The sequence below is a fragment of the Mytilus trossulus genome, chromosome 2 (genome assembly GCF_036588685.1).
Source record: "Mytilus trossulus isolate FHL-02 chromosome 2, PNRI_Mtr1.1.1.hap1, whole genome shotgun sequence".
Taxonomy (NCBI): domain Eukaryota; kingdom Metazoa; phylum Mollusca; class Bivalvia; order Mytilida; family Mytilidae; genus Mytilus; species Mytilus trossulus.
In genome coordinates, this window is record NC_086374.1 from 35,916,500 (window position 1) to 35,942,688 (window position 26,189).

At 32.9% G+C, this 26,189-nt stretch overlaps 1 protein-coding gene across 1 annotated transcript; it reads left to right on the forward strand.

Moving 5' to 3' along the window:
- The first annotated feature begins 2,470 nt into the window (after window positions 1-2,470).
- On the forward strand, window positions 2,471-25,985 carry LOC134707102 (ATP synthase subunit beta, mitochondrial-like). Its single transcript, XM_063566620.1, has 9 exons — window positions 2,471-2,639; window positions 6,076-6,252; window positions 6,956-7,130; window positions 16,466-16,587; window positions 20,125-20,309; window positions 20,976-21,257; window positions 22,009-22,221; window positions 25,041-25,242; window positions 25,750-25,985. The coding sequence occupies exons 1-9, from the start codon at window positions 2,522-2,524 to the stop codon at window positions 25,845-25,847; spliced, it is 1,572 nt and encodes a 523-aa protein (XP_063422690.1). The 5' UTR covers window positions 2,471-2,521; the 3' UTR covers window positions 25,848-25,985.
- Window positions 25,986-26,189: the final 204 nt, after the last annotated feature.

Consider the following 26,189-nt stretch of genomic DNA (forward strand, 5'->3'; position numbering starts at 1 on the left):
GTAATTTTTTCATGTGTTTTCTTTTTCTAAATGGGAGATGGTATATACATAGATTTGATAACATGATATAAGGAGCCTATAATTCAGTGGTTGTCGTTTGTTTTTGTGTTGCAAATTCACTTTTCCTTTATTTTTTGTACATAAATAAGGCCGTTAGTTTTCTCATTTCAATTGTTTTACATTGTCATTTCGGGACCTTTTACAGCTGGTGATTGGGTATTGGCTTTGCTCATTGTTGATGACCATATGGTGACTTGTAGTTGTTAAATTCTGTGTCATTTTGGTCTCTTGTGGAGAATTGTCTCATTGGCCATCATACCACAGTATTTGCTTACTTTTTGTATGGTTCTATTTATATTATTTTGTGGTGGATCATCAGTATCATTAGATTTTTTTGTTGTTGAAATGTTCCTCAGATTAGAATACATTTATTAGACTTTAGTAATGACAATGCCTGACATGATACTTGGAGCTAGATGATCTAGGAAGTCAAACTTTGTGCTGATGTTTATCAATTCTTTGATAATATCCCCTTCAAATCTGGTCAAAGCAAAGAAAAAATTTGACCAATATAACAATGATTTCACTAAAAGAACCTGTGTGCGCTTGCTTCAAAGACTCATAACTGCTCCAAAAGTAATCTGATAAAATTTCAAGCATGTCAAGTGGATATTATCAACAGCTACTTTTAAGTCTTAGTATGTCAGTAATAGTAAGTATTCAAAAGGTTATGCAAAATTATTCTCTTTTCATTTTTTGTTTGTTTTGTTTTTTGAATACAAATATATTAAGTGATACATGTACCAATACATTGTTTGTTGTGGTATGAAAGTATAATAATTAACATTTACTGTGACCATGTTAATTCACACAAATCAAGAAATAAACAAATGAATGAAAAATGTTGAACATGTACAATATATAGTTTTAGAAATCGATTAAACCAGATAGGCCTTATAATTTTATTTTAAACATAATTGAAGGACCATTTACACTCAGAACCGAGTCATCAGTAGGCAGAACGGGTGTATTAAAACAACCTAGCATCATATTGCTAGTAGCGGGAGTAGCATTGTCAGGTAAAGGAGTAAGTTCAGTAAAACCCCTGTTTGTTTAATTATAATATTTGATCGATTATTATGTTTCATTTTTTTTAATTTTTTTATCTTATTCACTATTTAATATATTAATGATGCAAATGTGTCAAATTTTGGAAATTGAAGACTGCCTAACAACAGAAAACAAAAAAATACAATCAAGAAGTGCATATATGTATCAAGAAGAAAAATGAGAGAGTTTCTTTAACATACTTACAATTATAAATATAAATTCATGTATATATGTCTTTCAGTTATGCTTCATCGGTTGTTGCTTTTTCGTGCAGGAATCATAAAAATAATTCATAATAACTTTAGTCAATAGTTTCTGTAAATATAAACAAACTGAAAGGCGAGTTTGAGTCGTTGTACTAGTATCCGTTGTTTCATCAGCAATTAAAGCAAGAAATGGTGAGCTCATACAGGGTTCCTTAAGTTGGTCTAATATGTGCTCTGCACATATGTCCATCAACTCATTTTGAATCGTATTTGACCACGTTGCAGTTTCAAGATGCATAGCTAAGCAATCATCCAAATTTGCAATTGTTTTTATAGTTGCCATAAAGTTAGTTTTTTTCTTTAGTATGCACATTAAGTGGCATCAAATGGTGATGATTTGATGACTTTTTGTTTGTTTGTTATTGAACGACCATTTAACGTCAAGTAGGGATGTTATGGTTTTTTCTTATCCCCAATTTGATGTAGAAACTCAGACAAGAAACTTGATCAATCGTATCAATCGATGTTTTAAAGTCAATTGTTGTTCAATTGTATCAATCGATTGTCGAATACTGTTACTTAATGATTTCACTGCGTATGCATGTGAGTCATTGCGCTGCGTTAAAGATCCGTTGTTTGCCTTCTGCTGTTGTCTGCTCTTTGGTCGGTTTGTTGTCTTTTTGACATATTCCCAATTTCCATTCTCATTTTTATTTCAGTTATGTTACATGTCACGCCGCATTGACAATTTCCCATGCAGTCACTCCACTTTCTGTCGGCATGATCCTGTAAATTATCGACCATTTCAACTCGCAAGTATTATATACAAAATTATGGAGAAATTTTTTTCCGTGAACAATATTTATCCTTATTTCATAATTTCGTATACAAATTGGTCATAAATTAGGCATTTTTTTTTTTTTTTTAAATCCAGTAAACAACATTTTCTCCATGTAGAGCTCAGGGATTCGTGTATAAAATAAATATAAAGAATGGAAAATTTTGTGTGTCATTTCAAACTACAAATGGTTATAAAAAGTCTGTTTGAATAAGTGCACTCTGATGTTATTAAGACTCAGGTTTTATAAGAACGTTTCGGAAGGAGATACGCCAGTCTCTGATTACTTTTGTGCTTTGATATTTTTAACTGACAAATATCCCATAGTTCCGTGCGGTCACGTGATGTTACTAAATTCACAGTCGCCATGATGCATGCAGCAAGAAGGGCATGTGCTGGAGTGTTAAAGGCTACACAACATAGCCTTACATCATCAGCAGTTCCAGCTTCAGCTATTAAAGTCCTTCCAGCATATTTCAACACACGTAAGATCACTCATTCGATATTGAAAACTCATATTTCAGACTGTAATCCATGATCAAATGAAGCCGGTTGCAGAAATTTGCATCGGTTCTCGCCCTTGGCAAAGGTTATTCTTAAACTAGAACAGTCATTAGTTTATTTTGTTTCAGATAAGTTGACATGAAGATTTGATGTAACGAAATGACGAACACTTAAATGTAGCAGTAGTTTTAAATATGGCTGTACTTCAATTTCTATTGTAAACAAATTGACCTTGAAATTTCTTGACGAATTTTAACAGGTAGACGTACTAAAATAAATTGAAAAGTGATTGTCATATTATACATGGATACATGTTTTTTAAATAATAAATAAAAAAGCTTCATTTAGAGTTAGATGTCTATACAAACAGAGACAACGTAAGCTCTGATGAGCTCATAACCCACTTAGAAAGACATTATAACAAATTATACAACACATAAATTATACACATGCAATAAATTTCTCAGCACAAAATGAAGCACTTAAAGCTTCAAATTGTTTTGTATTGATAGCATTTGGTTTTTGAAATAAACATTCATTTGATAAGGTTATTTTGTCTTAGCAGTAAGGAAATAAACAGGTCGAGACCTGTTACCTGAATTTTTCATTACATGGTACCAAGCTATAGGTACTTTTGGATGTAAATTCTCTGTGCCAAAATCACAATTTTAAATCTAGGCAAAAAAGTTCTGTTAGTCATGTATTAAAGTCCATTTGTCAATAAAAATTTGGAAAGGTTAGAAAATGTCCAATAAGAATCAATTTAGATCACTGTAAACCTGGTAACTCAACGCAAGCCCACTTAATTTTTTTAATTTATTCATGTAGTTTTCATTTGATAATAAATACTAAGATTTTCAAAAAATTAATAACATGGAACCTTTTTTAGCTCACCTGGCCCGAAGGGCCAAGTGAGCTTTTCTCATCACTTGGCGTCCGTCGTCGTCGTCCGTCGTCCGTCGTCGTTAACTTTTACAAAAATCTTCTCCTCTGAAACTACTGGGCCAAATTGAACCAAACTTGGCCACAATCATCATTGGGGTATCTAGTTTAAAAAATGTGTGGCGTGACCCGGTCAACCAACCAAGATGGCCGCCACGGCTAAAAATAGAACATAGGGGTAAACTGCAGTTTTTGGCTAATAACTCAAAAACCAAAGCATTTAGAGGAAATCTGACATGGGGTAAAAATGTTTATCAGGTCAAGATCTATCTGCCCTGAAATTTTCAGATGAATCGGTCAACCCGTTGTTGGGTTGCTGCCCCTGAATTGGTAATTTTGTGGAAATTATGCAGTTTTTGGTTGTTATCTTGAATATTATTATAGATAGAGATAAACTGTAAACAGCAATAATGTTTAGTAAAGTAGGATTTACAAATAAGTCAACATGACCGAAATGGTCAGTTGACCCGTTTAGGAGTTATTGCCCTTTATAGTCAATTTTTAACCATTTTTCGTAAATCTTCGTTATCTTTTACAAAAATCTTCTCCTCTGAAACTACTGGGCCAAATTGAACCAAACTTGGCCACAATCATCATTGGGGTATCTAGTTTAAAAAATGTGTGGCGTGACCCGGTCAACCAACCAAGATGGCCACCACGGCTAAAAATAGAACATAGGGGTAAACTGCAGTTTTTGGCTTATAACTCAAAAACCAAAGCATTTAGAGGAAATCTGACATGGGGTAAAAATGTTTATCAGGTCAAGATCTATCTGCCCTGAAATTTTCAGATGAATCGGTCAACCCGTTGTTGGGTTGCTGCCCCTGAATTGGTAATTTTGTGGAAATTTTGCAGTTTTTGGTTGTTATCTTGAATATTATTATAGATAGAGATAAACTGTAAACAGCAATAATGTTTAGTAAAGTAGGATTTACAAATAAGTCAACATGACCGAAATGGTCAGTTGACCCGTTTAGGAGTTATTGCCCTTTATAGTCAATTTTTAACCATTTTTCGTAAATCTTAGTTATCTTTTACAAAAATCTTCTCCTCTGAAACTACTGGGCCAAATTGAACCAAACTTGGCCACAATCATCATTGGGGTATATAGTTTAAAAAATGTGTGGCGTGACCCAGTCATCCAACCAAGATGGCCGCCACGGCAAAAAATAGAACATAGGGGTAAACTGCAGTTTTTGGCTTATAACTCAAAAACCAAAGCATTTAGAGGAAATCTGACATGGGGTAAAAATGTTTATCAGGTCAAGATCTATCTGCCCTGAAATTTTCAGATGAATCGGTCAACCCGTTGTTGGGTTGCTGCCCCTGAATTGGTAATTTTGTGGAAATTTTGCAGTTTTTGGTTATTATCTTGAATATTATTATAGATAGAGATAAACTGTAAACAGCAATAATGTTTAGTAAAGTAGGATTTACAAATAAGTCAACATGACCGAAATGGTCAGTTGACCTGTTTAGGAGTTATTGCCCTTTATAGTCAATTTTTAACCATTTTTCGTAAATCTTAGTTATCTTTTACAAAAATCTTCTCCTCTGAAACTACTGGGCCAAATTAATCCAGACTTGGCAATCATCATCTTTGGGGTATCTTGTTTTAAAAATGTGTCCGGTGACCCGACTATCAAATCAAGATGGCCGCCACAGCTAAAAATAGAACATAGGGGTAAAATGCAGTTTTTGGCTTATAACTCAAAAACCAAAGCATTTAGAGCAAATCCAACACGGGGTTAAATTATTAATCAGATCAAGATCTATCTGCCCTATAATTTTCAGATGAATCGGTCAACCCATTGTTGGGTTGCTGCCCCTGAATCGGTAATTTTAAGGAAATTTTGCTGTTTTTGGTTATTATCTTAAATTTTATTATAGATAGAGATAAACTGTAAACAGCAATTATGTTCAGCAAAGTAAGATTTACAAATAAGTCAACACGACGGAAATTGTCAATTGACCCCCTAAGGAGTTATTGTCCTTTATAGTCAATTTTTAACAATTTTCATAAAATTTGTAAATTTTTATTAACATTTTCCACTGAAACTACTGGGCCAAGTTCATTATAGATAGAGATAAATGTAAGCAGCAAGACTAGTAAAGTAAGATTTACAAACACATCACCATCACCAAAACACAATTTTGTCATGAATCCATCTGCTTCCTTTGTTTAATATTCACATAGACCAAGGTGAGCGACACAGGCTCTTTGGAGCCTCTAGTTTGAAAAGAAATAATAATAACCAGACAACAGCGCTAGCACTTCAACAAATAGTTACCCGCACATTCACCATGTTATCAGACAGCACTGTTATTAAATGTTCAAAATGTAATATATCCTTCACCTTGGAAAAACTTCAAATAACATGTATAAAGATATTTGGTGGAACATTATTTACTTGAAAAAAAAATTCTTGATAAAAATAAAATAAGTTTTGATTTGCATACCCTTTTCAATTGTAGGTTACTATGCAGCAGACGCAGCAGCAGCACAAACTAAAACAGCAAAAGGCCGTGTGGTGTCGGTCATTGGAGCTGTTGTGGATGTCCAGTTTGATGAAGACCTCCCTCCAATTCTCAATGCCTTGAGGGTAGAGAACAGAACACCAAAACTCATCCTTGAAGTAGCTCAGCATTTAGGTACTTTATTTATTATTTAAATAACACAAACAGTTGAACCTCAATAAGTCCAGGAGATCTGATTTAACCATTTGACATCTCCAACATCTCCAATTTAAAAGTCATCTGAAGTCTATTCTGTACCATACCTGAAGACAAAAAAAGATATAAAAAATGGAAATACTGTCCTAAATGCTACCTATTTTTTGTCTAGCACACAAGCACATTGTGATATGACTATTAAATTGCATGAAAATGTTGTTTTATTGCCAATTCACAAATGTTTAAATCAATTACTAAGTTGGGTAGTGTCACTTTTAATGGTAAACAGTTTTGTCCCTTTATATGATCTGCAAAGGGGTGCATCATCTGCATACCATTGACACATTCCCTATTTTTATATGCCTGTTTACAGGAGGTATTATGGTGTTATATCCCTTTATGTAAAGAACCAGTTACTGAAGTCTTCAGTTACATGTATGAGGACTGGTAAAAGTCAATTTAAAAAACTATATCCATATGAACATGATGAAACATGAAAAGAAAATCAATAGCATGATCTTTTTAAATAATGAAATTACATGTACAATGAACTGAAGGTACATTTATTTGGCACTTTATATAATAACCATTAGAAATAATTTGTCATAAACAGTTAGGTTTGCTTTTAAGATTGGAGTATGATAATGTTCATGTATAATATATTTTTTATTTATGATTATAGGAGAGAACTTTGTAAGAACAATTGCTATGGATGGTACTGAAGGTTTGGTGCGTGGAACAAGTTGTATAGATACAGGATATCCAATTAGAATTCCAGTAGGACCAGCTACACTGGGAAGAATTATTAATGTTGTAGGAGACCCAATTGATGAGAGGGGACCAGTTAACACAGACAAGTAAGTTTTTATCAACTCATAGATCATGTATACATCAATAACCATAAGTGGTCTGCTTTTTCTTTAACTTTTTAGCTCACCTGGCCCGAAGGGCCAAGTGAGCTTTTCCCATCACTTGGCGTCCGGCGTCGTTAACTTTTACAAAAATCTTCTCCTCTGAAATTACTGGGCCAAATGAAACCAAACTTGGCCGCAATCATCATTGGGGTATCTAGCAGGGTTTCAGCTAGGATTTTGAGGGCTTTAGTCACTTTTGCGCGTGATAAAAATCAGCCTTATTTTTTTTATAATAGCAATGGATCTAGGATGTTTATCAAACTAGCTATACATATATGTCCAAGTCCTTCAAGGACTAGTCTAGGATCTTTGAAGACTTTAGGATTGCTAATGTATGCAGTTATTTGCAATATTGAATGAATTGACTGATGTGATGCTAAGATATGTTGATAAGAACAGGGATCTTGTAATATGGTTCACAACTTCACTTCAGTTATTTTCAGGGCACACCCCTTATCAACAAAAGTTGGGTGCCTCTATTTTTTAAACCACTGCACAAATGAACTTGTAACGACTTTTTCACTTCTCAATCATTTATATCCTTGAAAATACATTTAAATATCTATTTGGAATCAATTACTTTAATATTGGATAGAAGGATCTGCATCTATACATGTACTTAATGTGACAATTCTAATGACTGTAGACTGTAGATCACGTTTACTTTCGTTTAAAACGAAATGAAATGAAAACGGGAAGTGACAATTGAATAATAATTTCAGAATAAAACCGGATTCATCTACGAACTTTTACGCATGCGCAATACATAGAACAGGAAGCACCTGTTTGCAAGTGAAAATATTTACGTTTTGAATAAAGTTCATTCTTTTTAAAGTTTTGATGAATATTTATATAAAGTAGACGAAATACGGTAAAATGACAAAACTACGACGGCAAACTGCTAATCATGATCGTAAGGGATATATTAAAATTTATATAAAGTTGAAATGTCCGGGAAGATTATCCACGGGGGGGTCTCAACATGGGATTTTGGGTACAGGTGTGCAGCTGGGATTTTAAAAACACCCCCCATTCATATATTGAGTAATTGTGAAATCCCTACCTATACATATATTTCACAGCGAAATCATAACCCATTCATATATTTATCAGCTCAAATAGTACCTATATGCATATACAATCTTATTATACATCAAAAACACTTTTCAATTATACAATACACTTTAATTTATATGAAATATTGAACTTTTCAAACAATAACAAGTAAAAACACTGTTTTGAAGGTGCAATAGCACAAACAATATGACTTCACAGCTTAACTTGTGTAAATAAGTTTCAGCAGATGTGGAAATTTTAATGACAAAGAGTTTGGGAAATTCAGTGAAGATCGTTGCACAACAAACTGAAATTTATGACCCATTGATATATCACAATCGGTCAATTACTACCTATTGATATATCACAATCGGTAAAATTGCACCCCATTGATATATTTGACGGATCAAAAAAGGGACCCATTCCAGCGGCACATATGTATATACCTTTTTATAGGAAGAGACCCCCCCCCCGTGAGATTATCAATTGTGTTCAAATGACGAAAATACGACAGAACTGTGAGAAATTATTAAAATGAAATGCTGACTGACTGATTTAACTTAAATAGATTATTATGATGGTCATTTATGAGGTTTTATAATATTAATTAAGGGATTAGTGACCCATCTGATTGGCGATAGGCGGATTACTTGTCATCACAACTTTTAACACCTTTGGTAAACGATAATTACCTCAGGTCATAAACTTGTCAGAAACATAAAGACAGGTAGAATTCAAGTAATTTGATGTGTAAATATTTTTACACTTTCCAAATTTAAGTGACGAAATTGATATGAAATATTTTCGTCATTTTGAAAACCTTTTCGTAAAATACGAGAGTGACGAGCGCTAGCAAAATCACTGTCTAGTTTAAAAAATGTCATTCATGTCCAGTGCAGGATGTTTATTCAATATTGTCGACATCGCGATATCTACAATGTTAAAACGATATCGTGTAAACATCGTTTACATTGCTTGAACCCTTATATATTGTTTACATCGTTGACATCGTTAACATTGCGATGTATACAATGTAAACACGATATCGTGTCAACATCGTTTACATTGTTTGAACTCTTATATATTGTTTACATCGTTGACATCGTCAACATCGCGATGTTTACAATGTAAACACGATGTCGTGTTAACATCGTTTACATTGTTTGAACCCTTATATATTGTTTACATCGTTGACATCGTTAACATCGCGATGTTTACAATGTAAACACGATGTCGTGTTAACATCGTTTACATTGTTTGAACCCTTATATATTGTTTACATCGTTGACATCGTTAACATAGCGATGTTTACAATGTTAACACGATGTTGTGTCAACATTGTTGACGTTGTTTGAACTCTTAGATATTGTTTACATCGTTGACGTCGTTAAAGGGAAATCACACTATACGCATCGTTTTCGGTGCCGCTATAGTGTCGTGACTGTATTATGACGTCGCCGTTTTCGAGTCTGTCGTAAAAGTTGCTAATTTGTAAGATAACGAGTCGCCCAAAGGAAAGTTCAACTAAAGCAGGAAACTGATAATGAACATATCATGTTTTTACAACTGTTATACTTAAATTAAAAATACGTGTCCATAAGGAAGGGTCTGATTGTATGAGGGTTTACGGAATACAGAATAATGGACAAATACTGCTGAATAAAAGTTAAAAAAAAGAAAGAAAAGATTAGAAAATGATGAGGTGCTAAAATATAAAGAATAAAAATATTGGTAACACAAACTTAATATTAATAAATGATTGACCCTCTATCCAGACCCTTATGTTAAAAAAGAACGTATCTATTCAAAACACATAATCAGTAAGAACGTTTGAAATTCATAGCATATTCAATATTATTAAGTACCCCCCTCTAGAACCATTTTCTTGAAAACAAAGTATGTGACATATACTTTTTTTAGAGCGTATTGTCGCGATGCTGTATGTAGGGTTCATGGTATATTTTTATTTTTTTTCTGGGGGGGGGGGGGGGAGGAGGGGAAGAGGGATATTAATAGGTCAAGAGTAACAGCATGTTAGCGTACAGCTTCCGGAATCTGTAGTTTTCTGTTCATCCAAGGAGGTTATATGATAACCTTCTTGGTTCATCAGAGTATTGTAAATAACTTTCATTATTTTCATATCACATGCAGAAAACGTCATAACTATAGTCTTCTATTCTACATGTATAAATAATTTCGACTCAGCCTGTCGGGTTAATACAAAGCAGGGTCAAAATTAATATGTTCTAATTCTGAATATTGCATTAAACTTGCCACTGGACGTAAATTATGTTTAAAGTGCTATTTGAAATCGTTATTTATTTTACATGTGACGATAGAAATTATCAAAGTGTTGTCCATTCTTCCCAAATGTAAATTCCTATGACATCTTACGTCTTTTCAATCTAATTAAAATATTGATCTCTGATTACGTTATACTGCATATGAGCTCATATGCAGTATAAAATCTAATTAAAATATTGATCTCTGATTACGTTATACTGCATATGAGCTGAGCTGAGCTCATATGCAGTATAACGTAATCAGAGATCAATATTTTAATTAGATTGACGTCTTTTATTTTTTTTTATTGTTTTTTTAGGGGGGGTTGAGCATGGAAATGAGTGATTCGTATCTAGTAATCATGTTTATTAAAATATTAAACGTTAATAAAATAAAGCACTGTATTAAATTTTACATTTTGCTCATTATTTTGACAATAAAAACAATATTTGCACACAAATAAATTATATTTAGTTGTACTTCTTCAAACTGTCGCTAACGCACTGTAGGACCAGCAAGTTAAACATAAAGCCGCTATAGACGTCAAATAATCTGGGAATATCAAACGATATGCCTAGTTCTATATTTTGATACTATTGATTAACTACAACAACAATAAAAAGCTTCGCTGAGAGCAGCCTGATACGCCCGCAGATGTTGAATCATAAACAGTTGGGGCACGTTTGGACACAATATTCTGATACTGTCTGAATTTGGATTGTGATCATCAAATTTTTGAGATAATATAGGTTTCTGACACAAAATATATGTGGTCGAAGGTCTTAAAAAACTATTGTGCAAAATATGACACCCCACCCTTTCCACCCCTCTTAGAATAATTACCCCACAACTCAATCCCGGCCTTTCCTTTGGATAATGGAACCTTGTAGTGCATTTTTAGATAGATCCACACATTTAAACACAAGTTATTGTCAAATAGTAAAACTAGAAAAATGCTTGTTTTTGGCCCCTAATTCCTGAAGGTTTTGAGCAATTACATGCACCCTAAACTCAATTTCAGCCTTTCATTTGTGATATGAAACCTTGTGGTACAATTTCAGAGAGATTCATTACTTCTCAATGTCATATTAGAAATTTATGAAAATTTAAAAGGAATTTACATCATCAGATATAAATAATTCATCAAAGTTTTATGATAATTGGTGGAAGTATTTTAGAGTTATCGTACAAAAACTGGAAAATACCCCTTTTTTTAATGAATAAAACCCAATATCTCTGAATCGTAAAATCGAAAATCTATAAAATTCTAAAGGAAGCTTACATAAATAGATATAAAAAATTCACCAAAGTTTTATGAAAAATGCTGAAAGCAATATTTAGTTGTTGTCCGAAAACGGATAAATCCCCCTTTTATAATGAATAAAACCCTATAACTGAGAAACATAAAATATAAAATTCATAAAAAAACTAAAAAATTCACCAAAGTTTTATGTCAATTGGTTAAAGAGTCTGACGTGATGACAACGAACGGACAGACGGACAACGATATACCATAATACGTCCCGTAAACGAAGGTATACCAATTTAGCACATATTATACATTTGGCTTAAAAAGTCTACATCAGTAGAAATATTTAACACACACTCACACATACACGTACATAGATGCCAACCATTACGATTTTTGCGTAGTTTTTCCGATTTTGCGATAAAAACTACGCTATTACGGTCAAAGTCGAATAGTTACGGATTTCCAATCATCGCCGTTCAATTTTTTAAAACACGGATTTTTATCATTACTTTTCCGTCCTGGTCCGGTATTTAGAAAACGCTAATGTAATGCTTCCGGTTTCTCGGGAGTTATCAACCTATTGTTGAGTAACTAACTGACTTCCGAAGAGGCAAACTTGCATTTATGAAGTAACTTTCCCCCTTTCTCTACTTCTCCTTGACAAAACGAAAATTTACTAGTCAAGAACATCTGAACAATAAATGAATGGAATACATACTACAGACAACATGTTAAACGACAAATTTCGTGCACATCACTATGCAACCACTTGTCAGTAATTTGTATTGGTAAATGCACGTTTATGAATGATTACTGAAAACTTTTCAAAAATACGGAAAATTTGATAGTTTGTTACTGATTGTGTCAAAAGGGGGTTGGCATCTATGCACGTATTTATGTACAATTACATGCTAAATAGTAACCAACACATTAATGGTCCGTCTGGTGAAAGAATATTCCACTCATATAGACAAATATTGATGATGTTTATGTAATATTTGCCACTGAAAGTTTTGCAAATTTCAAGAAAACAATGGAAAAAACCACTAAAAACAAGTAACAATAGTTGAGATGTAGGTTCGTGTTCAGGTTACTTAATGTGATCACATGGCTGTAGACAGTGATACAGTAAAATTGTCGGATTTCGAACATGACTGAAAAGGTTAACAAGTTCTTTTAATACAAAGGTAGCTGAATATCTCTTGATTATTTAGGTCTTGTGAGAAAAAAATGGCCAATATGATAAAGCAGAAAGTGCTTAAATTGGCACACAGATACAATCAGTTATTTTCAACTTAACTATCATTAATCAGTATTGTCAAAAAAGGTACACATACCGTAATAAAGGTAAATGTAACAAAAGAATATACATCCAAAGAAAAAGAGGTGCACCCATAAAAAATAGAAACTGCAATCTTACTTTTAATTTCTTGGAGCTCAAATTTTAACTCTTACCAGAATTTTTAATCTATTTAACAGTAGCAATTTTTATACGTGTGCATGTAAAACAAATTTCGTTGTAGAAGGGTCCAAATACAGCACAAACAACATGATGTAAACATAAAGGTATAGACGCTATATATATACAATATAAACACGATGTTGACACAATATTGTCAACATCGCGATGTATACGATGTGAACGATCTAAACAAAAAGGGTAGATACTTTATATATATATTTACAATATAAACACGATGTTGACACGATATTGTCAACATTGCGATGTATACGATGTGAACGATGTAAACAGAAAGGTAGATACCTTATATATATATATATATATACAATATAAACACGATGTTGACACAATATTGTCAACATCGCGATGTATACGATGTGAACGATGTAAACAGAAAGGTAGATACCTTATATATATATATATATATATACAATATAAACACGATGTTGACACAATATTGTCAACATTGCGATGTATACGATGTGAACTATGTAAACATAAAGGTATAGACTCTATATATACATTGTACAATATAAACACGATGTTGACACGATATTGTCAACATCGCGATGTATACGATGTGAACGATGTATACAGAAAGGTAGAGACTTTATATATATATTTACAATATAAACACGATGTTGACACGATATTGTCAACATCGCGATGTATACGATGTGAACGATGTAAACATAAGGGTATAGACTCTATATACACAATATAAACACGATGTTGACACAATATTGTCAACATCGCGATGTATACGATGTGAACGATGTAAACAGAAAGGTAGAGACTTTATATATATATTTACAATATAAACACGATGTTGACACGATATTGTCAACATCTCGATGTATACGATGTGAACGATGTAAACAGAAAGGTAGATACCTTATATATATAATTATTTACAATATAAACACGATGTTGACACAATATTGTCAACATTGCCATGTATACGATGTGAACGATGTAAACATAAAGGTATAGACTCTATATATACAACATAAACAAGATGTTGACACGATATTGTCAACATCGCGATGTATACGATGTGAACGATGTAAACAGAAAGGTAGAGACTATATATTTATATACAATATAAACACGATGTTGACACAATATTGTCAACATTGCGATGTAAACGATGTGAACGATGTAAACAGAAAGGTATACTCTACATACACAATATAAACACGATGTTGACACAATATTGTTAACATCCCGATGTGTACGATGTGAACGATGTAAACAGAAAGGTATACTCTATATACACAATATAAACACGATGTTGACACGATATTGTTAACATCCCGATGTGCACGATGTGAACGATGTAAACAGAAAGGTATACTCTACATACACAATATAAACACGATGTTGACACGATATTGTTAACATCACGATGTATACGATGTGAACGATGTAAACAGAAAGGTATACTCTACATACACAATATAAACACGATGTTGACACGATATTGTTAACATCCCGATGTGTACGATGTGAACGATGTTAACAGAAAGGTATATACCCTACATACACAATATAAACACGATGTTGACACGATAGTGTTAACATTGCGATGTGAACGATGTTAACAGAAAGGTATAGACTCTATATATACAATATAAACACGATGTTGACACGATATTGTTAACATTGCGATGTATGCGATGTGAACGATGTAAACAGAAAGGTATAGAACATATTGATAGGACACAATGTAAACACAATAATGACTCTATAAAGTTGGCATTGCGATGTTGACAATATCGACAAAACATCGTGCACTGGACATAGTTCAAAAATGTGTGGCGTGACCTGCCAAACCGAACAAGATGGCCGCCATGGCTAAAAATAGAACATAGTGGTAAAATGCAGTTTCTGGCTTATATCTCAAAAACCAAAGCATTTAGAGCAAATCTGACGTGGGTTAAATTGTTTGTCGGGTCAAGATCTACCTGCCCTGAAATTTTCAGATGAATTGGACAACCTGTTGTTGGGTTGCTGCCCCTGAATCTGTAATTTTAGGGAAATTTTTCTGTTTTTGGTTATTATCTTGAATATTATTATAGATAGAGATAAACTGTAAACAGCAATAATGTTCAGCAAAGTAAGATTTACAAATAAGCTAACAGGACCAAAATGGTCAGTTGACCCATTTAGAAGTAATTGCCCTTTAAAGTCAATTTTTAAATTTTTTCGTAATTTTTATAGATCTTTTACAAAAATCTTCTCCTCTGAAACTGCTGGGCCAGATTAATCAAAACTTGGCCACAATCATCTTTAGGGTATTTAGTTTAAAAAATGTGTGGCGTAACCCGCCAAACCAACCAAGATGGCCGCCATGGCTAAAAATAGAACATAGGGGTAAAACAGTTTTTGGCTTATAACTCAAAAACCAAAGCATTTAGAGCAAATCTGACATGGTGTTAAATTGTTCATCAGGTCATGTTCTATCTGCCCTGAAATTTTCAGATAAATCAGAGAACCTGTTGTTGGGTTGCTGTCCCTGAATTGGTAATTTTAAGAAAATTTTGCTGTTTTTGGTTATTAACTTGAATATTATTATTGATAGAGTGAAACTGTAAACAGCATAAATGTTCAGCAAAGTAAGATTTACAAATAAGTCAACATTACCAAAATGGTCAATTGACCCCCTAAGGAGTTATTGTCCTTAATAGTAAACTTTTTACAATTTTCATAAAATTTGTTATTTTTTACTACCGGTTACATTTTCCACAGAAACCACTAGGCCAAGTTCATTATAGATAGTGATAATTGTAAGCAGCAAGATTGTTCAGTAAAGTAAGATATACAAACATATCACCATCACAAAAACACAATTTTGTCATGAATCCATCTGCTTCCTTTGTTTAATATTCACATAGACCAAGGTGAGCGACACCGGCTCTTTAGAGTCTCTAGTTTTAACATGTTTGAGTTAAAGATACCAGTATGCAAAATACAGAACCGTTCATGTTTAGGGCAAACTTTATTTGTTTTGTAGCTTGATTGTATTTATGGTGTTCATATCTATGTGGCAGTTAAATCTGAGCTTCATCTCATTACATTGGTTAGGCTAGACTTTTCAGTGTATGCATTCTCTGTACATGTACTTACTACATGTATGTTAAAAGAGTCTACCAACCGCAGCAGATCACCACCAAAATAACACATTTGTATAATCATAATTGTCTGAGTTGTTTTGTTTTCCAGATATTTGTCTATCCATGCAGAAGCTCCAGATTTTGTAGACATGAGTGTAACTCAAGAAGTACTTGAGACTGGAATCAAAGTTGTAGATCTGTTGGCTCCTTATGCTAAGGGAGGTAAAATTGGTAAGTGTCAATCTAATAGGGTAATTTAAAAAATGCAATTATGAATAAAACTATTTAGTAGACAGCAAAGTTGCTCAACTGTAGTCTATGGTGAAATAAATGCATTTTGGTAAAAAAAAAAAATTAAGTCTTGTGGCTTATAAAATGGCCAGTATGTATGTATTTTCTGTATCTCCCTCCTCCATGGGTTATTAGGTAAAGAAGAAGACATTTAACACACTGTATCGATACAGATTTACTGTGAGCATTTGCCTATCCAGATTCCCAGGTCTTACAACCAGAAAGTTAACCTACCCCAAAGCAATAAGCAGTGTTCTCCCCAGGATTTTTGGATAGCACCAGGGTAACGTGTGACGAAATGAATTTTACAATATTTTGTGTCGCGTTGCGTCGCTTATTTTTTTCTTGTTAGTTTTTGTCATTACCTTTTTGCCTTTGTTTTGTTTACTATGGTACTGTGTTGTATGGACTTTGGGTCAGAACATTATTGGTAGAAAAAGTAAATCAATAAAACAGTTTGTATACTTTAATATCTTTGAAAAGGAAAAGAAAGCACAATTAGTCTTTAAACTAAAATCACTTCTTCTATTTTGATCAAGCCATTTTGATCTAATACTTGTAGTTACACTACTGATTCCCCATGATAGATGTGACAATAACAATGAACTTTGGACAAGATTAACTTTTGATACCAAATCTTAAAATGTAAAAGTAATTATAAAACTTACATTCCTTATAAATTTAGGCATTTCTCCTGAACAATTTATATATATGGAAGTGTTTAACAACCTTGACTGGCTTTTCAGCCCTCGCACAGTCGGTTGAAGGCCAACAATTTCTCAAGATACTACCAATTTAATATAAAATGTCTGTGTATCAATAAAGGTATGATTCTCTAAAATAATTTGCAAAACATTTTTGTTGGTATGTTCTAAGGAAGTTTTTATCCTTTAAGTAACATTCTAATATAGATTTGCATTCAATTTGTACATTATTTTAATCTTCAATGAGAAATTATACGTGAGGAGCATTTATTTATAATAAGCAAAATCAGGGGAAGTAACTCCACAATTAATTTCTAACAGGCAAATTATTTTGACTAAAGACTGGCGTAAGAGAGGTCATTAACAAATGTCTGCTTGTCCCCTATTACAAGTCTGTTATTAAAAGTATGATCTCTTAATTAATTAAAACACAAGAGAATCATGTACATCGATTAAATTCAATCATCAAGGTTAACCTCAACAGGTAAATCGATCACGTGGTGTAAACAATCTACTTGTCAATACTGGATTAAACTGGTTCAGAACTGGTCAATTTTGATGTAAAATTTTAACCCTCACTGAAAGTTGAAGTCATCTGAAACTTTACCGATTTTAATACGATTTTTTTTTACCGAAAACTTTAGCACCACGGAGAAAAATTATACATCGCGGCAAGAACGATACCACCGCGGTAGTAAATAATACATCGCGGGCCCGTGGTCCTTTAAAGGCCTGGGGAGAACACTGATAAGTACAATGTAATAAAGCATACAAACACACTCACTCACCCGACTCTGTCATCCTCAAAATATAAAAAAAACATTATAAACAAAATAAAAGATAAGGTCCCCCTGATGCCACACAAATGCCTAGACAATGAATGGGAAACCGGAGAGGACATACTTGGAATCCAAACCCATACTGCTAAATGCCCAGCTGTATTCCTGGTAGAGGAAAGCTGAAAATCCCATGATATAAGATCTCAGAAAGAAACTACCGATCCATTACGTGAACAGCACAAACTTTTGCTCTCTTGGTGTATTGTAATCACCATGACTTTATTAAAGTTTTTCTTTTGTTAAAACTTCAGGCAAATTGAAATAAAAATTGGTCAAAATTACTGTAATGTTTTCTAGTTGAGATTTTGTTCCCAACATGGCTTAATATACATGTACTAGTTTTCAGACTCCTAAACACTTTATTGACTTTATGAAATCTTACATCAACATTAATTAATATTGCATAACTTGTAGGTAGGTGATGCAGGCTCCTTTGAACCTATAGTTACTGTTAGAAAATCTATTTACATGCAAGTCTACTTAGGCCTTTTTTTTTTAATTAGTTGGTTTACGGACAACTAGTGTCAAAGGTTAGGGTCGGAGGAGGTAAAAAAAATAAAAATAAAATAGCAATCTTAGATTTTTTTTTTGTTCACGTATAACTGTTCTGAAAAATTTGAGTCGGAGGGAAAAAAAAAAAAAAAATGCTGTTCATTCATGACATTACAGGGGTTGAGGAGGAGAAATAGTTTAGCTCTTATCTTGATATGCTTTGCATTTGATGGATGGATGGTCAATTGCTGTTTAATGTCTAGTGGCTAATCAGATGCATAATTAGGATGAGAATATGATAATGAGAAATGAAATGCTAAACTGACACACTGAGCCAGAATTTAAATGTGCTAGCTCACAAGGTAACAGTTCCCCCAAAGATATGTTACCTTACCCAAACACATTATTCTGACTCCTTTAATAATTGCAATTGCAGCGTGCTTGGCGAAGAAGCAGCAGATACCAATTTTTAAGTCTTTGATTTGACCGGGTCAAGGTTCAAACCCAAGATCTCTCACTCTCCAGGTGAACACAATACCATCACATTTAAGGTGCACGTGGTCTTCACGTATGAATATATGTGCATGTTTGACCCAAAAATCTTTTGAGGACAATATACTTGACATAAACAAATTTCTTTGATTTATGAAATGTTTGATAATCAACTGTGTTCATGATCCTATCATGCTGATGAAGAAATAGCAATGTACCAAAGTTTGACTAAAACACATATTTTGTACAGACAAGAAATTTGTTAGCATCTAAATTATGCATGAATCCCGTTCGCTGAAAAGTGGAAATGGTGGCAAAGAAATAAAAAGTTGAGATCAATGTTTTATTTTCAACAGGTAACTGCAGATAGTTCTTTTAATATTCAACTGAAAGTAGATGAAGCCGTCAGACTCCATGGTCCTCCCTCGTTGGGTTTTTGAATTCGTCTGCGTCATTTCGAAGCTTTTCAAAATACGCCGTTCACTACAAACGCTTTATTGACACAGACAAAACGTTTTGGAACGCCTCGGATTTTTTTATTCACAGCACTCGAAAAATCGGGTCGGCGGAATAAAAAACAACACAAAATCAAAATTTTAATTTTATTTCACTTTTAAACAAAATCGGGTCGGCGGATCCGTAAACCAACTAATTAAAAAAAAAAGGCCTTAATGTAATATTAATCACCTGTCTGTATTAAATCAAAACTGAACTTCCTGGATAACACAAATTAAGTTTCCAGATTATCTGAATCTGACAGTAAATTTACGCATGTCTGTTGATTAGGTCTTCAAATATAAAAAGGAGTCGGTTTAATTTGGTCCCCTATAACTGCATTAATTTTCAACTAAGACCATTATCATCGTCAAAACAATTACAAGATAAGAAATTGATCTCTTTAGTAAAATTTGTTGAATCAGCTTAATTTTGTAAAACACTGATTATTTTAGGTCTCTTTGGTGGAGCCGGAGTAGGAAAGACTGTATTGATTATGGAACTGATTAATAACGTTGCCAAGGCTCATGGTGGTTACTCAGTGTTTGCAGGAGTAGGGGAGAGAACTCGTGAAGGAAATGACTTGTATCATGAAATGATCACATCTAAAGTTATCAGCTTGACAGACGACACATCAAAGGTATTTATTAACATATGAAAAGACCAATATGGAGGCAGCTTATCTGTTTATTTCTGTTTAATTTGACTGGAATAGGGAAAATGTTCCATACTCTACAATAAGCTAAAAATAATTTTGTAACTTGTTTACTCTAAAATCTAGAACATGGCAAAAAGATTATTTTCAGTCTGTGCTTCCATGTTAGCTCATGAAGATGGTTTATAAAAACAAAGTAATGTCAACATTCTTTTGTTTTGATTTTGAAAGCCCCAAAGAAGATTTTCTTTTTGTATAACATATTCATGCATAAAAAACCATGTGTGTTTTCTAAAAACAAAAAGGGTCAAATATTTACATAGTTGCATTTATACACTAAAGCTTTCCATTGAAAGTTTTTCTTTCAAAACATATCTTTGACAAATGTAATTGCAGGCACATGTACATGTATTATATCAGCAACGTACCACAAATTTTGGAGCATTCTGTTGCTCCCTTCAGAAACTAAAAAACACATTTTATCTGGTAACTGTAAAATGAACTGTATTAATAGACAGACCTTGATATATTTACTAGTTACTCCTTGCAAACTGGAAATCTCAACATGCAGACACTGGTGGTTTGTTTCATACTATAAACAAGTTTTGGTTGTTCAAAAATAATCAGTTTTTTTTTTTTCAATTCAACTAGGTATCTTTGGTATATGGACAGATGAATGAGCCTCCAGGAGCACGTGCCCGTGTTGCTCTGACTGGTCTAACTGTAGCAGAATATTTCCGTGATGTGGAAGGACAAGATGTGTTGTTGTTTATTGACAATATTTTCCGATTCACACAAGCAGGTTCTGAAGTATCTGCTTTGTTAGGTCGTATCCCATCAGCTGTAGGTTACCAACCAACCTTAGCAACAGACATGGGTACCATGCAGGAAAGAATTACAACAACCAAGAAAGGTTCCATCACATCAGTACAGGTAGGCAGACACCCTGTATATTGCAAATGTATCTGTTCATTTATCATTTTATCAAGAAATCATTTACCTGTGATTTAACTTTTCAGCGCACTGAAGTCTTTATCAATTATTTACTTAACATTTCTTGTGAGTAAAAACACTCAAGAAACGATGGAAAAAATTATTTCAAAATAACCCAATTCAAAGAAATGGTTTCTGTGAACTTGAATTATAGAATTACTAATCTGATTGAGGAAATTTGCCCCAAAAATCAAGTTTTCCACTCCACATGTGAATATTCTAATGGGCACTTCAAAGGACCAGTCATTGTCCCTATTCAGAACTTGGTATTATCAAATGCTTTCTCTCAGGACACCTTGTGTTGATTTTTTGTTTAATATACTGAATAATTGGAATCATACATTGAAATAAGTATTGGTATTAATCAGATATAGCCCCATAGTGATATATTTTGATTCTTAAAAGAATTCATAAAAATGTCTAAAATAGTGAAATGCTTATAAGGGATGATAAAATCACATTCTATCTGTTCAATTATTTTCATTCTTTCCAGTTAAACTTTCTATGAGGTATTGATGGTCAGATTCAAGTGTTATTTAAATATTTCCACAACTCTTGACTATGAGAAATAAAACATTTCCTACTTTTTATTCTAAATCCATGAATTTATTGCACAGGATACAATTACCATCTTTTTCTTGACTATATCACTCATAACTACCATTTATAAATGAATTGATACACTTTTCAGGCTATATATGTACCAGCTGATGATTTGACAGATCCTGCTCCAGCTACAACATTTGCTCATTTAGACGCCACCACTGTGTTATCTCGTGGTATTGCTGAGTTAGGTATTTACCCTGCTGTAGATCCTTTGGATTCTAATTCACGTATTTTGGATCCATTTGTAGTAGGAGAAGAACATTATACAGTAGCCCGTAACGTACAAAAGGTTTTACAGGTAAAATATTGTTGGTTTTTTCTTGATTTCACATTTCGTTTACATGACATTTTACAGTTAACCATACTGTCTCAAGTTTTTTCTTTTGATAGATAGTCGTGACTTGCCATAGTTGCAATCAAACCACATCTTGTTACTTTTAATACAACCACCAAAAAAAAATTGCGTCATATAATGGTATCATGTCGTCATCCGAAGATGCGTTTAGTTTACGGACAATAACTTTTGTTTTAGTTAATGGATCTCTATAATTTTTTACCAGAAGGTTCAATACCACTTTTGAGGAAGGTTAAGATTGATTTAGGGGGTTATGGTCCCAATAGTTTAGGATGAGGGGCCAAAAAAGTGGGCCCAAAATAAGCATTTTTGTAGTTTTCAAACAATATATTTGTTCATACATCATTGACAATGTAATGGAATTTGATGCTACTGTCATACAAGTGAGAGGTTTAGCTAGCTATAAAACCCGGTTCAATCCACCATTTTCTACATCAGAAAATGTCTGTACCAAGCAGGGCTTCCAAAAAATATTTGAGCCAGCCGGACATTTTATATCTGATCCTGATTTTAATCCCTAAAGACTTAAGTCGAAAAAGGGAATCATGAAACTCACTTGCAATTGGCCATCCCAATGATTGACATTAAATTAAAAAAAAACGATATTTAAGGTTTACTTTAATATTAATTTGATGTTCTGATGTAAACTGTTAAATTGACAGCACATCAGCTTGCTCATGTCTGCCAAAGACTCTTTATTTGTGCAAAATGATGTTCTAAAAAACTTTTACTTTTGTTTTGAATCACATTCTTAAACCGGATGTTGACTTGACAATGGTAAAACATGGACCAGAAACGGATAAGTAAAATCCGTGTATGTTTTCAAAGCAAGACTGAGCGAAGAAACTCTTTTCACGTTATTTCTTCAACAATTTACTAGAAACGAACGTTTGATACAGGTATCAATGATAGTTTTAGCGTTTTTTAAGAAATGTAGGATGCAGAATTAAATTTCGAACCTGCGGACATGCGCACACATGTTCTAGATTGTACAGCGTAGTTCTGACGATTCTTTAATCGAAAACCTTTTAAATTTTTTCATGAAATCATGTTTATAAGGTTTTTCTTATAATTTTAATCTTTTGGACTAAATTAATTAGATACAACCCACTGAAATGTAAAAAATAACTTTGAATAGACCGATCAATTTATACAATGTCCGGTAATGAAAATAGTTTACCTGTCAACTGAACAGGTAGATTTCAGGTGTCCAACAACTAATTAGCCTTGATTAAAATTAGAAGGTATTGAAGTAGTGGTTGTTTTGATAGGAATTAATCATCATGTCACTTTTATGACCGGACATGTGTGGCTGTTTAAGGGCATATAGGTTGGGTCAAAAAGATCGCTAATTATGTTAAAATGACTGACTTTTAAGAAAGCCTTGAAAACTAAAAAGTATATGACCGTTTCATGCTTTGCCCAGCCGGACTTTTACCGGACATAATACAAATGTCCTGAATATATGACCGTTTTGGAAACCTTGGTACCAAGTCAGGAATATGACAGTTGTTATCCATTCGTTTGATGTGTTTGGACTTTTGATTTTGCCTTTTGATTTTTGAACTTTCCTCGGAGTTCAGTATTTTTGTATTTTTACTTTTTATGTTTAAGTGTATGAATCTCTTTGAAATTATACCACAAGTTTCCATATCATGAAGGATGTTTAGTATTGTTTTTGGGGTTATTGCTCAACATTTTTAAGAACTAGGGGCAAAAGGGGGAAATCTAGGTTTTCTCTGGTCAATGGACAATTAATAAGGATGTCTGCTTGTCATATTTTGGACTTTCTGTCTAGATTTTCGAAATCCTCTGGTTTTATCCACTTAAATGTCTTTTAAAAATTTGCACATGAACCCCCATATTTCTTTTTATAAATCATTACCAAGTACAATAAGGCGCCATTTGTAAAGTTCTTATAAAATTTTATTTATTTTTTGATAGTTTTTGAGAACTTTAACCATTTTGGTAACTGGTCAATGATAAAGCTATGAAAAATCAAGAGAACATTTTCCCGCCAAAATTTCAATGGCTAATATCTCAAAAACAAGCACATTGACCCCTATATTTTTTTTCTTTTTTGATAATTCAATTACTCCCCTATCAATATATACTAGTTTTTAGGAAAGTTATTTATTATGAACTGAGCAGCAAACATCCTTAAGACAATTTCAAAGCAGTGTACGGGAGGTAATTAAAAAAAATTAAACATACAATGTTGGGTATGTTCTAATTTACCTCTCTTACACTTCTTGTAAGTTATGTATAAAGAAATGTCAGGTTTTGGAATAGTTGCTAAAAAAAGGGGAGGGGGGGGGCAGTTTTCCTTTTTTCCCTCAAATTCCAAATTTTTGAAAAGAAATCTTTTATTGCACAATAGATTTTTACGATCTTGACATTTGTTTTGTGTCAAAAACTCATATTATGTAAAATGTGATCACAATCCAAATTCAGAGCTGTATCAAGCTTGAATGTTGTGTCTATACTTGCCCTAACTGTTCTTGGGTGGACATCTGCGGTCGTATGAAGCTGCGACGTGCTGAGCACCTGGTTGATTAGATATTATTGACTCTTGGTGAAGCTTTCATTTGTAATTAAGTAAAATAAGATTGCTAAATGTGTTAGCCAAATGTTGGACATTTGCTGTTCCTTATTTCAGGAACGAAAAAAATATGTTATTCCATCATTAATGTCAAAATTATTTTGGTTATACCATAAATATTGTATTGTTAAATCATTTTTTTTTATTTTTTTTTTTTCAGAATTACAAATCATTACAAGATATCATTGCCATTTTGGGTATGGATGAATTATCAGAAGAAGATAAATTAACTGTAGCTAGAGCCCGTAAAATTCAGTGGTTCTTATCACAACCTTTCCAAGTGGCTGAAGTTTTCACTGGATCAGAAGGAAAATATGTACCACTCAAAGAATCAATTTCTGGATTCCAGAAAATTATGTCAGGTTAGTTCAGATTACATAAAACTTAATTATAGCCATGGAAATTTTAAGTTAGAATTAAAACATACTTTTTTGGGTTAATTGCCATGAAAGTTCTTTAAAAAAAAAAAAAAGTAAATTTTGTGGGGACAATTATTAAATTCAAATCTGAATTTCATTTAAAATAAGATAAGTTTGTCTTGCTTAAACAAATGATGCAGAATGCAAGATAATGAAAAGTTAAAAGAAAACCTTGATACATCATGGCTTGTTTCCCTGTAAAACATATAAAAATGACTTGGTTTCTTTGTTGTGGGATTTGTTGTTATTATGATTGAAGAAATTTTGTGGATTTTTTTTTTAAAGCATCATTTATAGATCTGTTTTCAGTCATTATAATTAGTTTGAATATGATGTGGTGGGAAAAATCTTCTTTTTATAGCATATTTTTTTGGTAAAGACATATTATGATAAACTGATTTATATTCATATAGCATAAATAATAATGTTGAATTTTGATATATTTTATAGGTGAATTAGATCATTTACCAGAAGTAGCTTTCTACATGGTAGGAGGAATTGAAGAGGTCGTTAAAAAGGCAGAAAAATTGGCTGAAGAACAGTCATAATACATTCATCATCTTATGGACATTAAATTATTATAGTGCTGAATGAGTGATACTATTGTTGACTTGTGAAGAATTGATTGTCTAAAAACTTCTTGTATTTTTGACGGTCCAGTTTGAATATTAAATCTTAATATAGAAGTTTTATATTTTTGTTTCCAGTATAGTTTGAATGTTGTCAGGTCTTAGATATAAAAGTTAACTATTCTTCCAAATACTATTTTAAGAAAGATCAAGCGTTATTATGCAGTGTTCTCCCCATAATATGTTCATTCATTTAAAAAAAATAATTGTTCATAGCAAATACAAGGAGACAAGGTCATAAAGTTTTATCATGTCGATAGA

Excerpts from the sequence above, each read along its gene's own strand:
- LOC134707102 (XM_063566620.1), top strand. The coding sequence starts at position 2,522 with ATGATGCATGCAGCAAGAAGGGCATGTGCTGGAGTGTTAAAGGCTACA. Across the intron at positions 20,310-20,975 it reads TGACAGACGACACATCAAAG|GTATCTTTGGTATATGGACA; the intron begins GTATTTATTAAC and ends CAATTCAACTAG. Across the intron at positions 25,243-25,749 it reads ATTCCAGAAAATTATGTCAG|GTGAATTAGATCATTTACCA; the intron begins GTTAGTTCAGAT and ends TATATTTTATAG.